Genomic DNA, 13,680 nt, shown 5'->3' with positions numbered 1-13,680 from the left:
ATCAAAAGGTGCCACAATTTCAGATGCCTTGATGCTGTCTCTAGGCCTAGTCAAATTAATATTCCTGAAGCATCATCCTATGTGGGATGTGAAAAGCCAACAAGGGCTCATTTCCCTTTCATTTAGTGTCCTTTTTTTTTCTGTTTGCTGTGAAGGGAAAGGGGAATAATTATCTCTTGCTTTTCAGGGCAGTTGGTAATGTTACAAACTATTCGGCTCCTTCAAGTCTTCATGTTTTCCTTCTGACATATTGTTACAGGTTTTATCCATGTCTGCGTTCTCAGTCTCTTTTCTGCTTTTTCCTTTTTCAGCCTTTCATGGGGGACAACTACTGTGACTCCATCAACAACCGAGCCTTCTGCAACTATGATGGTGGGGACTGCTGTGCCTCAACAGTCAAGACCAAAAAGGTAGGGATGCCCCTTGTCTTTTCCCTGAGAATTCCTTGGTGAGTGCTGCTTTGCACCTGGGAAAATTTTGGTTTTGCTAGAATAGGTGTGGTCCAAGGTCTCAGAAGAACCTTCAGTCCAGGCATCAGCTCACCAGAGGTACTGAGTTCTTGTTGGTTCATTTTGAAGTTCTCTTGGTATGCATGTGCATTTCCCATCATAGCCTGCCTTATACCCATGCAAGACAGGTTCTTAAATAAAGTAGTCAGAGGTGTTCATTCATTCTTATTGTAAATAAACCCTAGCTTCTCTGTAGGCAAAGGCTGGCTCGCTCCAAAACCCTGGGGGATGTTAATCAGAAAAGCTGCATCTGCTGCTCAGGAGACCTTCACACAGGAACACTGAGAAGGGTGTATTTGCCCATCCCAATATCCACTCGATGGAAAACTGAAGTTTAGGAGTCATTAGGAAAAGAACAGAGACCAAAACAAAAGCATCATTGTAGGTCTGTACTTGGATCCATGTGTACCACGTTCATATGGTACACACAGATCCGAGAGGGGTGTGGAGCAGGGCAGCGGGGCTGAGCAGAGATGTGAAACATCTCCTGCACAAACGGAGACCACATAGACCAGGACCTGCAAATCTTGCAAAAGAGACAGGGGGCATGGTTAGTGGCAGAGATTTGCAAAAATGTTATTCAACGCAAGGAGGATGCGGAGGAAAAGAAAATCCACTGTTTCTTATCACACAGCAATAAGGGGGCGAAATGGTAACCCAGGAGCAGGGTCCAAACAAGCGAAAGAAAGTGCTTATTCGCACGTGTATTTAAATGATAGGATGCACTGTCACAGAATATTATTAAGAACAAAAATGTATTTGAAGTTAAAAAGAGAGTAAGCCCATTTGTAGATGTTAGCTCCATCCGTGGCTATTAGACACTGTGATCTGGATGCAGTTTCTGGCTCGGGAATATCTAAACCATCTGACTGCCTGAGCCCGGAGAAGGATCCCTCCACACATCCCCCTTTTTTTATGCTGCTTCCAACACCCATTTCTGGCCACTGTTAGAGACGGGAGATGAGCAACAGAGTTTGTGGTTTGAAGCAGTACAACATTTCATGTGTTTCTAACCAGGATAGGTTTTGAACTTGTTTCCCAAAGAAAGGAAAGAAAATTTTAGCCTCTGCCATGTGAGATTTTTATCTTGTGTTCAAGATTTGAGTGTAGATCAGAACAAAGAAAATCCAGCTATGTTAAGTGTCAGATATGTATTAATAAGTTAAAAACCTTGAGAACAGAGGGAGCTTGGGCACGGCATATGGCATCTTCCATTTCACCCATGAGAGGAAGAAGGTCCTCTCTACCGCAGCTGAGGGACTGAAGAACTCTCTTCAGTACTTTCTAAGCCAGCTTTTGCTGGAGGTTTCTTTTCCTGGGTTCAGCCAAAGATCTCGTACCAGCACAGCACTGTGGGCTGTCTCTGGCCTACTTGGGAACGCTGGGGAAGGGAAGTGGACGTGTCTTGGCAGGTGGAAGGCGTTCATTTCTCCACTGGGGAAGAGGTGGGGGAAGAGGTAGTTTTCCTAGATGTGCTGGTTTGGACACTTTTTCGCCTGTATTGCTGTGTTTCTTTTGCAAGTGTCCTTGCAAAGGGAAGCAGAGGCAGGTGAGCTGCTCTGTTCCCTAAGGGTGGAGTAGGGCATGGAGAGTCCGTATGTGGCTCCCTGCTGGAATGACCACTGCAGAGACAAGCGGGGTGACAGGCAGCAGCTCATCTTCAGTGTCTCCAAGAAGAGATTCCTATCTCTGCCTGATTTTCCACCTCCTTGGGAGGAGCAGCCCAAGGGCAGGCACAGCTTGCTGCTTGGCCTCGCACAGCTTGCTGCTTGGCCTCTGCTGGGAGGGCAGAGCTGGAAGTGGCCGGTAGCTCAGCATGGCATAGGTCTTCTCCTCCTACAACAGCCTGCCTGAGAAACTTTATCTTGCTGCCTCCAGGCTTGAGAGCAGGGGATGAAAAATCCCAAGAGGTGCCAGAGGAATGGAAGTGAGGTGGCCAGGAGGGGACCGACACAAACCAGCCCTATCAGGACAGGAGCTAAGGGCACAACTTACTGCTGGGGTGATGAAGGGACCAAAACACAAGGGATGTGAGTGCCAAATTGAGGGGGAGAAGGAGTCAGGATTAAGGCTTGGGAGCAGAATTTATTGCTGGGCAGGGAGTTGAGACAGAGTGGGATCTGCACAGAGTTGTAAGCACTTAGCAGCCGGGCGAGTCACACACAAAATATCTGCTGCTTCGCTGCCACCCAGAAACGAAGCGACCACCCAAGAGGGGGAAAGCACTTTGTAGCCCAGTCAGTTACTGATTTCTGTGCTAAAACTGCCCAATGCAAAGGGCAAGTGGTTCAGAGACAGGCAGCTGGTCACATGTCTGATGCATTTTCCCCATGGAAAGGGAGGTTTTGTAGCTTTTCAGAGAGAAGTCTGCCTCCACTGACTTCACTGAGAGCTGTACCCTTATGACCAGGGGAGTTGGGCGTGCCTTAGTTTGTAGTTTAGAAACACCCATCCTAGGGATCACACGGTTTGAGGGCTGAACCACAGAGCCCATCGCTTCCTCGGCACGCATTCAGCTTCCAAAATCTCTCTCCCAAAACGCCAACAGCATCCTAGGAGCTGAACAAGGCACTTGGGAGGAGTGAGAAAACCACCTTCTCTTTGGACCTTCCATGCCAAAAGCAAGATCCTAAGTCCCAGTTTATTACATTTATAGGGTAAAGGAGGGAATAATAACCCAGCCGGCAGGGCCGCGGCGTCAAAGCCGAGGAGGCGGCCGGCAGCACCTCTCTGCCTGCACAGCAGCCGCCGACACCTGCGGCAGCAGCCGTGGGGCCGCGGGTCTCGGCTCTGCGAGTTATTTTCCCGTCTGAGGCCTTTGACTGGGACCAGATTTCAGGCAAGGCTGTTCAAATACAGCCCTTTCTTTGAAGAGGTTTATGAGTGGAGCGTTACAGGAGATATTCCAAAGGGAAAAACAATGAAAGGTGAGAGAAAAGGGAGCTGAATAAAAATACTCCACATACCAAATCCTTCCAGCACAGTTTGCCACCTACTTAAAAAGGCACAGTTTTAAAATACACATTGGGTGTAAAAGCCAAAAACCTGGAGGAGACATAGGGAGGGGCGAGTCCAGCTCCATTAATTCCAATACCAGATGAGGATGTATTTTCATACGGTCGTAGAAAGAGTGAGACACATGAAAGAGACTGCTTTGCTCCTTTTCTTTCAGGGTTACATACTATGTGGCAGATGTGTCAGTCTTTTAAAGCCCCTGCAAGTTTACCCATAAATGTCTAACATTTATGCAACACCTGTTTTTCTCCCAGAATGTCACAGGACATTTTACAAGCTTTAGATTTATCATCTTTTCACCGTTGCAGCCATTGCTGAGGTGACACATGGTTCACATTTAACAGAACATAGCAACTCCGCACATTATTTTAGGAAAAGGCTGAAGATTAACATTGCATCATGTGAAGATTCAGGAGTTAACAGTCAAGAAAGAGCTGGCTTCAGATCTTTAATGTCCACAAACTGTCAAGACTTAAGTTTCACTGCAATCCCACTATCCTCCCAAAAGCACTGTCAGCTGCACACGGTGCTGTGAACCAGGCTGCATGAAAGCAAATTTATTCAACCCATATTCACTTTAATGCTAAGCCCTCTTACTTAATGTGAGATTTTGCACGCTCCTGTTTTGTTCCTCTGAAAATGCACAAGAGGCTTCCATGCAGCATTTGCTTTGGGCACGTTTTCCTTTTTGCATTTGTGCATTAGCAGCGAATGACCTTGTGCATTTTGCAGCAAGAGGGGAACGGAGTGGTGTGACTTATCTGACCAACCGCCGACTAATCAGTGCTGCTGCTTAGATAGGAAATAATGAGTGTTTGCCCTGCACTATTCACAATCAGGCTAGAGAGCTTAAAAGAAATCATTAAAGAGCTCTTCTGAATGCTACAGCAACGAATAAATTCAGTCATATTCTGGGCTTAAATTCGAGGCAACTGCAGTCAGCAAGTAGGGAAAAAGAGACATTCGTCAGCTTAATTATTTGTGGTGTGCTAATTGATCAGCATCCCCCTGCAGCGGGCAAGAAGCCAGGGCTGGCGCAGGGACGAGTGCCACCCAAGGAGGCAGGGACGCGCGCCCTGCGGCGCCTGAGGGTGCAGCCCCCGGCAGGTGGGGAGCCGGGGGCTGGCGGCAGGGGTTGCAGTCGGGGCAGGGGATGGGGCTGCGCTGCTCTCAGCCTGCCCTGTGCATGACCCAGGAGCAGCTTTGAGAGACAGGAAGGCCATTGCCGGCCAACCTCCAAGGGAGAGAAAGCTTCTGTTGTGTATCTGGAGGGGATAAAGTCTTCCGTGAAGGACAAAGCAAAATCCCATCTCCTTTTAATCTTCCTACCCTCCTGACCCAGCACAGGTTGCCAGCTCCTTTCTGCCTGGCTGCTCTAGGAAGCTGCTTCTTTCTTTGTATCCTGCCGCAGATAAAAGAAGATACTATTTTTTAAAACATTACATACGTGACACTGCTAAAGTGAGAAAAATAAATAACCTGGGCATAACTGGCTGTCTGTGGGCTGGCGGCTGCCTGCGAGGGACTCCTGGGGCATGTTGCAGGGAGAGAGGTTATGGCTATTTATTTCTGATTCATTTCAGGAAATATTCTCTCCAGTCGCTGTTCTCCTTAATTTCTTTTCTCTTCCACTTCCCTTTTACAAGTTTCCGCTGGACAAGGCTGTCTAGAAAGGCCTTGCAGAAATTAGAACTGTCTCTCTTCAGGCTCTGCTTACATACTTTGTTCCAGACTTGGGTCGCGGATTTGCTTAGTTGAAGATCCTGCAGCCCGGTCCCTGCAAATTTAAATCGAATTTGCCATTTTAAAATTCCCCCAAATTAAACCATTTGAAAGGGCAACTTTTCATCTGTCTTCCCTCTCTGCCTTCCCTTTTCATCACATGAGGAGTAAACCTACTGCTCCCATGAGAAAAACCTATCTTGTTCAGTTATCACTTGGGTTTTTCCTCAACGGCTTTGCCCCATAGCACTTAGAAAAGAAAAAGAAAAATCAACCTGGCAAAAATTCCCATCTCAAATGCTGCCCCTTCAGCCTCTTGACATTTCTGTCCAACACCTTGGAGAGGAAAACCAGCAAGTGCCTTGGTGGAAAACAAATGAGGACTTGCGGTAGATAGAGGACCGTGTGGGATTCATCCAAAGCTTTGCTTATCTAAAAGATAGGCAAGTTATCAAAACCTCTTCAGAGACTTTATGGCCGAGAATTCAAGGCCTAAAGAAAGGAGCTTTGAACTGAGGGGCTGCTGCTGGCTCCAGCAGGGATTTCCAAAGACTGTCCCTGCCTCCCTGGAAGGGAGGTCTGCTGCCCTCCTACCCCTAAGAAAACAGAATTAATCACTTCTTGGTATTTCGGAGCAATAAGCGCCTTCTCCCAGCACTCTTAACTGCAACACAGACCTGTCGTGGGGAATCTCAGGTCTTGCTCCATCGGCAGAACATGGTTTTGAGGCAGCTCATGCAATTAGCAGCCTAAATGACCGCCCCGGCTGAGGAAATTCTGCTTATCCAGAAGAATTGATGTTCCTGCCACGATGCTGCTCCCAACAACTTGAATGTCCCCAGCTGGGTGTGTTTGTCAGCTCTATAATTAGCCGGCGAGATACAATGAATGGTGGGTGAGCACGGAGGAAGGAAGGACACAATGCGGAGCGTTGCTTCATGCCTCGGGAAGCGGCCGAGTGCCGCTGCGTGCTCCAAGCCCGCTGGTTCACCCAGGCCTGTGGGTGAACTCCCTCACCCAGGAGGGGCCGGTCACAGCCTCAGTGGCTAGCTGCTTGCCATGTGAGGAGCGTTGTCGGTCATGGTTGGTTGGAATGGGAGCTTATTTTGGGGCTCAGAGCTTGGTTTCATAATCGTTCAGGGAGGCTTTCCAGGCGGTGATAAATTAAAAGCAGTGATGGTAGTAGCACATGTTGCCTATCCTGAGAGAACGTTCTTGGCTTGAAGGGACATGGGGCTTCCCACAACATACAGCATTCCCAGGGGACGTGCTAGCAGAGGGTGTTTGCTTTGCTATCCGACCTCACTTCATTAGCAAGTGTTACAAAAACTAGCGAACAAACCTTCCCTGCTCCACCGCCAGCTATTTGGCCTCTGCGTGGTCTGGCTCCTATTAAATCTTTGGTGATTATTTAGACTAATTACATTCATGTTTGCACAATCGGTAGCACGAGGGTAGGAAGCGCAGCTGATTTCTGAGTAATTGAGCTCCGTGTGGTTTGGCAAAGGGGCTCCCTCGCTTCGCTCAGCGGGCAGGCGGGGATGCGGGGATCTGTGCGGGCAGGGCTTTCCTGGGGATCCCTGCTGGCTTTGGGCCATCCTGCTTCCACCAGTTCTGGTGAGGCTGCTCCCGATTTATACCCAACAGAGGGAGAGGAGCGTCTGTTGGGTTTAGTTGAGCTAGGTCGTGTTACGCCAGGCTTGCTGGCTTTGATGCGGGAAAGCCCGATTTATGGTGGGGCAGTTAATACAAATTCAAACTTTTAAAACTGTACATGCTACACAGATGAGCTGCGAGCTTCATCTTCGCCTTTCCCAGGCCCTCTGGAGTGGTGCCCTAGGTGTGACCTGCATACCAGCCCCCAGAGTCAAAAGGGGGCTCGCTCTTGTTCCGTTATCTCAAAGCAGCCCTGGTGACCTAAATGCCAAAAACCACTGAGAAGACCCTTACAAGATGCATTTTTGTCCCGCAAGGGCCTTGTCAGGGAACAAAATACTCCCCGGCGTTTGAGCTGCGAGGGTCTTGGGAGGCGTGGGGCTGCGACACTCAGCACAGCCTGCCACGCTTATCTCGGCACGCCACATTCGCCCGCAGAGGCTCCATCTGCAGCAGGGCCCTCATATTTCCAGTTAGGCTTGTCTGGGAGATTTCGCAAACACTTCAGGGCTGAAATCTAACAACAGGCTGTTTCCCAACACTTTGCAGCCCTCCTCCCCTGCTTCCCGCCCCCACCACCTCCAACCCGGGCCCTTCTCTGGGTCCGATTCTGCCTGCCCTGGTGCTGCTGTGAACCAGCCCCGAGTGTGCTGGGTGGGAGGTACAGCTGGGTCAACCTGATATGAGCCTGTGTGAGGGACAAGCTCCGACCCTTTGCAGAACTGTTTCCCATCCCTCCCTGTACCTGTCTGGGATTTCTCCTGTCAACATTCCCACCAGTTCCCTATAGACTGGCATTTCTCAGTAGGGATCTGTCTTGGGATGTCACCAGCCTCTTTAGATAGGTGCCGTGAGGTGAGGATTTGTGGCCTCTCACTCATTTTGTGACCTGGATCCCAGTTCGGCGCTGGTCTGTTGTATTGTTGTCTTTGTTCCCACAGTCAGGAGCATGGCATCAAGGACAAATGCCTCCCTGTTTCCAAGAGGGAGCTTGGGGTTTATCCATGGCCTCATCATCTAGCATGGTAGAGGATGCTTAGGGTTCCCATACCTTTGCAGAGAATGGAAGTATGGGTTCATACACCGTGCAGCATGGGTGGTGAGTTGGTCAACGTGGAGGTATCTCAGATCTCCTGTGTGTTACACCCCAGATGTCCATGCCAGCCTCCCGCCTAGCCTTTAAGCTTATGCAGTTTCTCCTTTAGGTTTAGAGCATGGTCTGCCACGCAGTGCACGCTCCCTGGGTGACATATGTGGTTTAGGTTGCGTCTGTTTTCTCTTGAAGATAGATAGTCTGTGGTCCAGAGCAGTTCAGGTGTGACCCACATTCCCCTGAGTGCTGTCGATCCACACCATGGCTCCACGGTGTGGAGCCGTGTTCTTCAGCTGTGCGTTTTTCAACCTATTTTAGTTAGTCTGAGGAGACAATATCCTGCACCACTTCATCAAATGACCAAGCCAGGCCCTAAGCTTAATTTCTAGCTTTTTCTCCCTGCCCTCCTAGATGTTAGCCAGGTTTTCTACAAGGGGAGATCGATGTGGGATGAATGCGGGACTTGGCAGGTGGAAGGAAGAAGAGCTGATTCTTTAATACTGGCTTTACAATGGGTATATCTGGAAATTTCAGTGCAGGTCATATATTCTGTTAATGAGTTGGGCTTTCACAGACCTATTTAAAAAGAAAAGCAGCAGTTAATCTTGAGTATGTATATCTGGGTTCCACACCTAAATGGGCTATCGTTCAGGAAGAGGTTCAGCATTTATTATTTCTAGCACATCCAGCAGCTTTATTCATAGCTCTGTACTCCAGAGGGCTATCACTACATGAGCCCAAGGCGAAAGAAGCCCTTCTGCTAAAGGGTTTTACGGTTTCTCTGAGTTGGGTACTTGTGACAGTCCTAGTAGACGCTATGTGTGGGTTTGATTACCTAAATACCTGTGGAAATCAGGTCTTTGGGGGACTTAAATGTGTATTTGTGGTAGATGTTGTTTAAAATGGAAACCCTGTGCTACTGCTAAGTGGAGAATTTTGTCTTGTTTAATATGACTGTGGATGTGCTCATTACCCATAGAAATCTCTGCCTTTTCACATAATAGAAAACTGATCTCTGGAGCTCACTGCCATAAGACAAACCAATTCATTTATCTGGACAATAGCACTGTAAAAATCAAATTGCACTAAAAAACTCTTGTAAGGGACATAAAGTGAATCAGGCTATTCTGACCGGGACGAAACCCTCTTACACTCAGGCTCCCCACTGCTGCGATTGCTGCTGAGCCATGAAACTGCTCTTGGGGCCACGGCTCTGCCCCAGACAGAAAGCTTCTGCGCTTCTGTCTGTGACCACTGTTAGGAGACTGGAGGGTTTCTAGAGGACAACACACGGCAAGACATTTCTTCTCTAGTGGCTCCATCTCCCCAGAAATTGGCTGCAATGTAGAAGTGATGGAGTCTCTTAGGTGCACCTTTTGTTCAGGTTGCTCTAGCGCTGAGCACACTCTTACAGGGACCTGTAAGAAAGCAAAGTGGAAAACAAGGGACTTGCAAGGAGAAATGGGAGGAGAGGGAATGAAGGAGGTAGATGACTTCAAGAAGGCAACTAAACTCATGCCAGTTTGGGTTTCTAAGGCCACTCTTTCAGCACAGCCCACAGAGTAGCTATGGGGAACATGAGCTGGTAGTTTGGAGACGCAGTTGTGCAGAGCTTTCACTCTTGGCTCTGATGTTCCCGCAGGTGAAGCGGTAGCATTTATGGGATCCCTGCGCCTGCAATGTGTTTCGCTGTCCCACTACGCATGGACAGCAGCAGAGGCAAAGTGCAGTAGGTTGTCACGGCTCATTTCAGCCACTCTACTGAAATGCCTGAGTTGGGTGTATGGTTGTCCTTTGTTCAATGCAAAACGTGTATCCACCTTCTCTGGGAGCCTGTCTCTCTCCTTTGAATGCAGGGCCCGCTTAATCACCTTTGTTAGACTGCTACAGACAATCCGTGAATCCAGGCCAGGGACAGGAAAAAACTTGATCAAGACAAATGAAAGAGTCAGGTTCCCAGGTCTCGCCTCCAACCAGTACCTTCGTTGTACAACAGGAAGGATTTTTTAAGTCAAAATCATTGCTAAATCCAGATTGAACGGAATGATTCAGGATGAAAAAATAAAAATAGGGAAAAACTTCAGGCATATTTAAATTTTTTGATTGAACATTTTCTAAGTGAAGCAAGTTTGTATTTCAAGACATAACTTTTGCTCCGAAATAGTCTTTTTTATTTGTATGTCTTAGAGGGAAGGGTCAAACCTGAACTGTAGCAGATGATCTAAACCAAAGTGCTTCCTTCTACATTGAACAAAAAAAGTCAATTTTTTTTTCATGTATCTTTTCTTTTTTCCTTTCCAGTCTTTTAATTCAGTCATTAAATAATCCCTCCCCAGCCTCTTCCCCAAACCCCATTGTTTGCAGATGTCTCTGTTTTCCTATCTAAGAACATTCATAACACTGTGATATGAGACAGTCCTGCTCTGGCTGGCTTCTGTTGGATCAAGTGACCCTTAAGCTCCTATTGTTTTCCACGGTTTATAAACTTCTTTCATTTCCAATGATTTGAATTCATTTGCTTTTAACTTTTTGGACTCTCTCTTCTCCTTGCAACTTCCACATTTGCACAGTTGTGGATTCAGATTATTCACTGGTTGGTTATTTAGCTTGTAAGTCACCAAGGCCATGGCTTGATGAAGAGTCATCACCCTATTCTACCTGGAGGGTCAGTCTTCTGGGAATGAAGTCAAAAGCAAGGGGAGGAGGCTCTCTAAACTTTGATTTGGTGATGAGCGTTGGCTATTTCATGTCTCTGTCAGCATGTCCCTGCCTTAGGCTCCCCAGTTGTGAAATAAAGATCCACACCTCTCCATCCCATTCTTGTGTGCATCAGGAGAAAGGCATGTTAGAGATGGACACGCAGGGACACGTATGGAAGGTCTGGGTGGAAATGACAGCTATGTGTTCACGCACAGTGCTTGGTCCACATTCCTAGATGTGCCGTTGATGATACATAGGGAACAGGCAGACCCAGGCTTCATAGCCTGGAGAAAAGTGTTTATGAAAGAGAGCAAACATGTGGCAGCAAAGCAGACGGAACACGCGCATGCAGCCCTTGCCGGGAACGTTGGAACAGGTTGTGGCACTGTCTTGGAAGGAGTGTAAAGGAAGTGAATGAGGTTGCTCAGTCTGTACAGATGGGAGAAATTCTTGGGAATTCACTTCAGGGCAAGTGAGGCACTGTTCCACTGCCACCCCCTTTTCTTTATGTAAATACCATGATGCAATAGGCCAAAATGAACTTCCACTAGCCAGGCACTGCGGGCTATTGTTTCAGCTCCCTCCCATGCTTCTCCAGAGAGATCATGGACAGATGACAAGTCATGCACGTAGCAGTCTCTCACTTGCATTCCTTTGCTGTTCCTCAGTGCCCATTAGCTGCAGTTCTTGACCTTAAACACAGCAAGTATTTAGAGACGTCTCTCTGCTGGGTTACAGCTTCACTGATCTGCTAGGTAGTGTTCAGTTCAGTTTCTGCCCTGAGGAACTGAAACCAAGAACATTCATAATGAAGTGCACAAATGGACTTAGGCATGGCAGCAGCACCCAAGGCATAGGGCCCAGGAGTAGGGTTCACCAAAACCCCCAAGCTGGAGGTAGATAGGAGTGCTATGGGAAGAGTGGAGTTGGAACCTGCTGGACCCAGTTGTTTTTGGTGATCATTTGAGTTGGTCATGGGAAATGAAGGCTTTGTAACTTTGCTGTCATTTGGTGTTTGTAGCCTTTGGGGTAAGGATAAGAGGATAAGGTAAAGATAAGAAGAGGCTGGCAGTGTAATGTGATCCAAGCATCACGGTCAGTACCCCAAAAAGCCCAGAGTTGCCTGAGAAATATGTTTCACCATCCAGCTACGTTCATGTTCCTGATGTGAACTCCTAAGGGTTAACTGTTAAGTTAACTGTGTCTGCTGACTACGTGAGCTGACCAGGTTCTTCTTTACACTTTTCACAGCCTCTTATGGACAGGTAGCTCATCTGAGGGCTCAGTGCACCACCAGCTCAGCACTAAAATAAATCACTGTAAAAAAAATAACATAGCTGAAGACTGCAGCTGATCTCTGAAGGTATCACTCCAGAGGTCTTGTTTCTTCTCCAGGGTGCTATAGGTGTGTACCCTCCTTCATGTCTTTGTGTCTTTGGTTTCCTTCCCCAGGTTACTCCCTTCCCTATGTCTTGTGACCTACAAGGAGAGTGTGCTTGCCGGGACCCCAACGCCCAAGAGCACCATCAGAAAGACCTCCGCGGCTTCAGTCTTGGGTAATGCCAAGCGACGTGGAATGGAGGACCACACTGCTCAAGGCAGGCTAGGAGAGACACCACATCCGTTTTGGTATCGTTTTTAACATTTAGCTGCTCAACTGGATGGCATTTCTGCACCAGGGACCCTTAGAATTCAACCAGTCTGCCTTTAATTTTTGTCCAAGGAGAACTCAAAGTAGGGGTTTATGTATTAACTATATCTTAAATAGTGATGACAAGAAACAAACAACCAAGAGTCAAGTCAAGAAGACTTTCATGTATCAAAACAGCATGTTATGCCCACCTAATTTGAACAGTTCATATCTAGATTCAAGGCGAGAAACAAGCTATTTATGTACACATATTTATAGAAAGAAGTAGAGAAAGAGAGAAAGAAAGAGCGAGAGATTATGATCAACGCAAAAACACTTTCCCCTCTCCAGCACTCACAACTCAGACCGTTCATGGAAGAGGCTGTGCTCTTGGAGGACTCCAAGCTGAGCCTTTTCTGATGCTGTATGCCAAGGTATCGCATGCTCGGGGCACTGAGATTGGGGTGGGATCTCCATGGGGCTGTGCCTCTTGGCAAGTGACTTGCCAGACGCCCAGCCAGCTTGAGATGTGGGATGCATCTGCTCCTCACAGAAATGCTACTTCTAGCCAGGGAGCTCAGCAGACTGCAGTGGCCTTTCTGTACAGCTCCTCCTTCTCCCCCTGCCCTCAAAAACCCAACAAAAAGCCCCCTTTGTAGCCTGCCTGGAAGCTGCAGGGCTGCTGGGACGTTTCTGAGTGGAGATGGGCAGGTGGTCCCATGGTGGAGTCAGGGAGTGGGGAGTCTAAGGACTGGCATCGAGGAACATGGATGATTGCTTCTGAGGAGCAGAGAGGGTAACTCGCCCCCCGCACTTGTCATTTGAGCATGTCTGCTGCTGCTACTCCTGCTGCTATGTCCCATACAACTCATTTCCTTACTGTGTCAGGACAGGGTGAAAACAACCCCATGCAACCAAACAGTCTGCCTTAATGCTTACCTACAACCTGCCTTTCAAACCCTCTGGTCTCTTCCTCAGCATTGGGGCAAGAAAACAGGACACCAGCCAGCCAAAGAAATCTGCTTTCTGGTCTCCACCCAGCCAAGTGGTTCTCTAGACCTCTTCCACCCACCTCTTAGGGTGTTACATATCTAACAACTTCTTCATGCTCCTGTTTTCTCAGGAGAAGGGAAGAGGAGGAAGACTCGTATGCTATGGGGAAAGGACCGCAGGAGACAGTATTAGAATATTGGCCATATTTGTCAGTATTAAGCTGCCAGGCCAGTGGGTGGGACACCTTTGATAGACCAGGAGCTTAGCTGCCTATAATCTTCCAGAAGGAAGAGCATTAGCTGCAGCAGACGTCATACTTCCCTGGTGTAGACCTCCATCTGTTTCAACCCTGGGGATGGGGG

At 48.0% G+C, this 13,680-nt stretch overlaps 1 protein-coding gene across 1 annotated transcript in view; it reads left to right on the top strand.

Moving 5' to 3' along the window:
• Nucleotides 1-12,255, top strand: part of PAPPA (pappalysin 1) — a 178,676-nt gene extending 166,421 nt beyond the window's left edge. The window contains exons 21-22 of the mRNA XM_009634899.2: nucleotides 312-410; nucleotides 12,148-12,255. Of these exons, the coding sequence (XP_009633194.1) occupies nucleotides 312-410; nucleotides 12,148-12,255 (207 nt within the window). The remainder of the gene's footprint in view (nucleotides 1-311; nucleotides 411-12,147) is intronic.
• Nucleotides 12,256-13,680: the final 1,425 nt, after the last annotated feature.

This window comes from Egretta garzetta, unplaced genomic scaffold (genome assembly GCF_000687185.1).
Source record: "Egretta garzetta isolate BGI_Z169 unplaced genomic scaffold, ASM68718v1 scaffold190, whole genome shotgun sequence".
Taxonomy (NCBI): Eukaryota; Metazoa; Chordata; class Aves; order Pelecaniformes; family Ardeidae; genus Egretta; species Egretta garzetta.
This window is presented reverse-complemented; position numbering and strand designations above follow the sequence as displayed.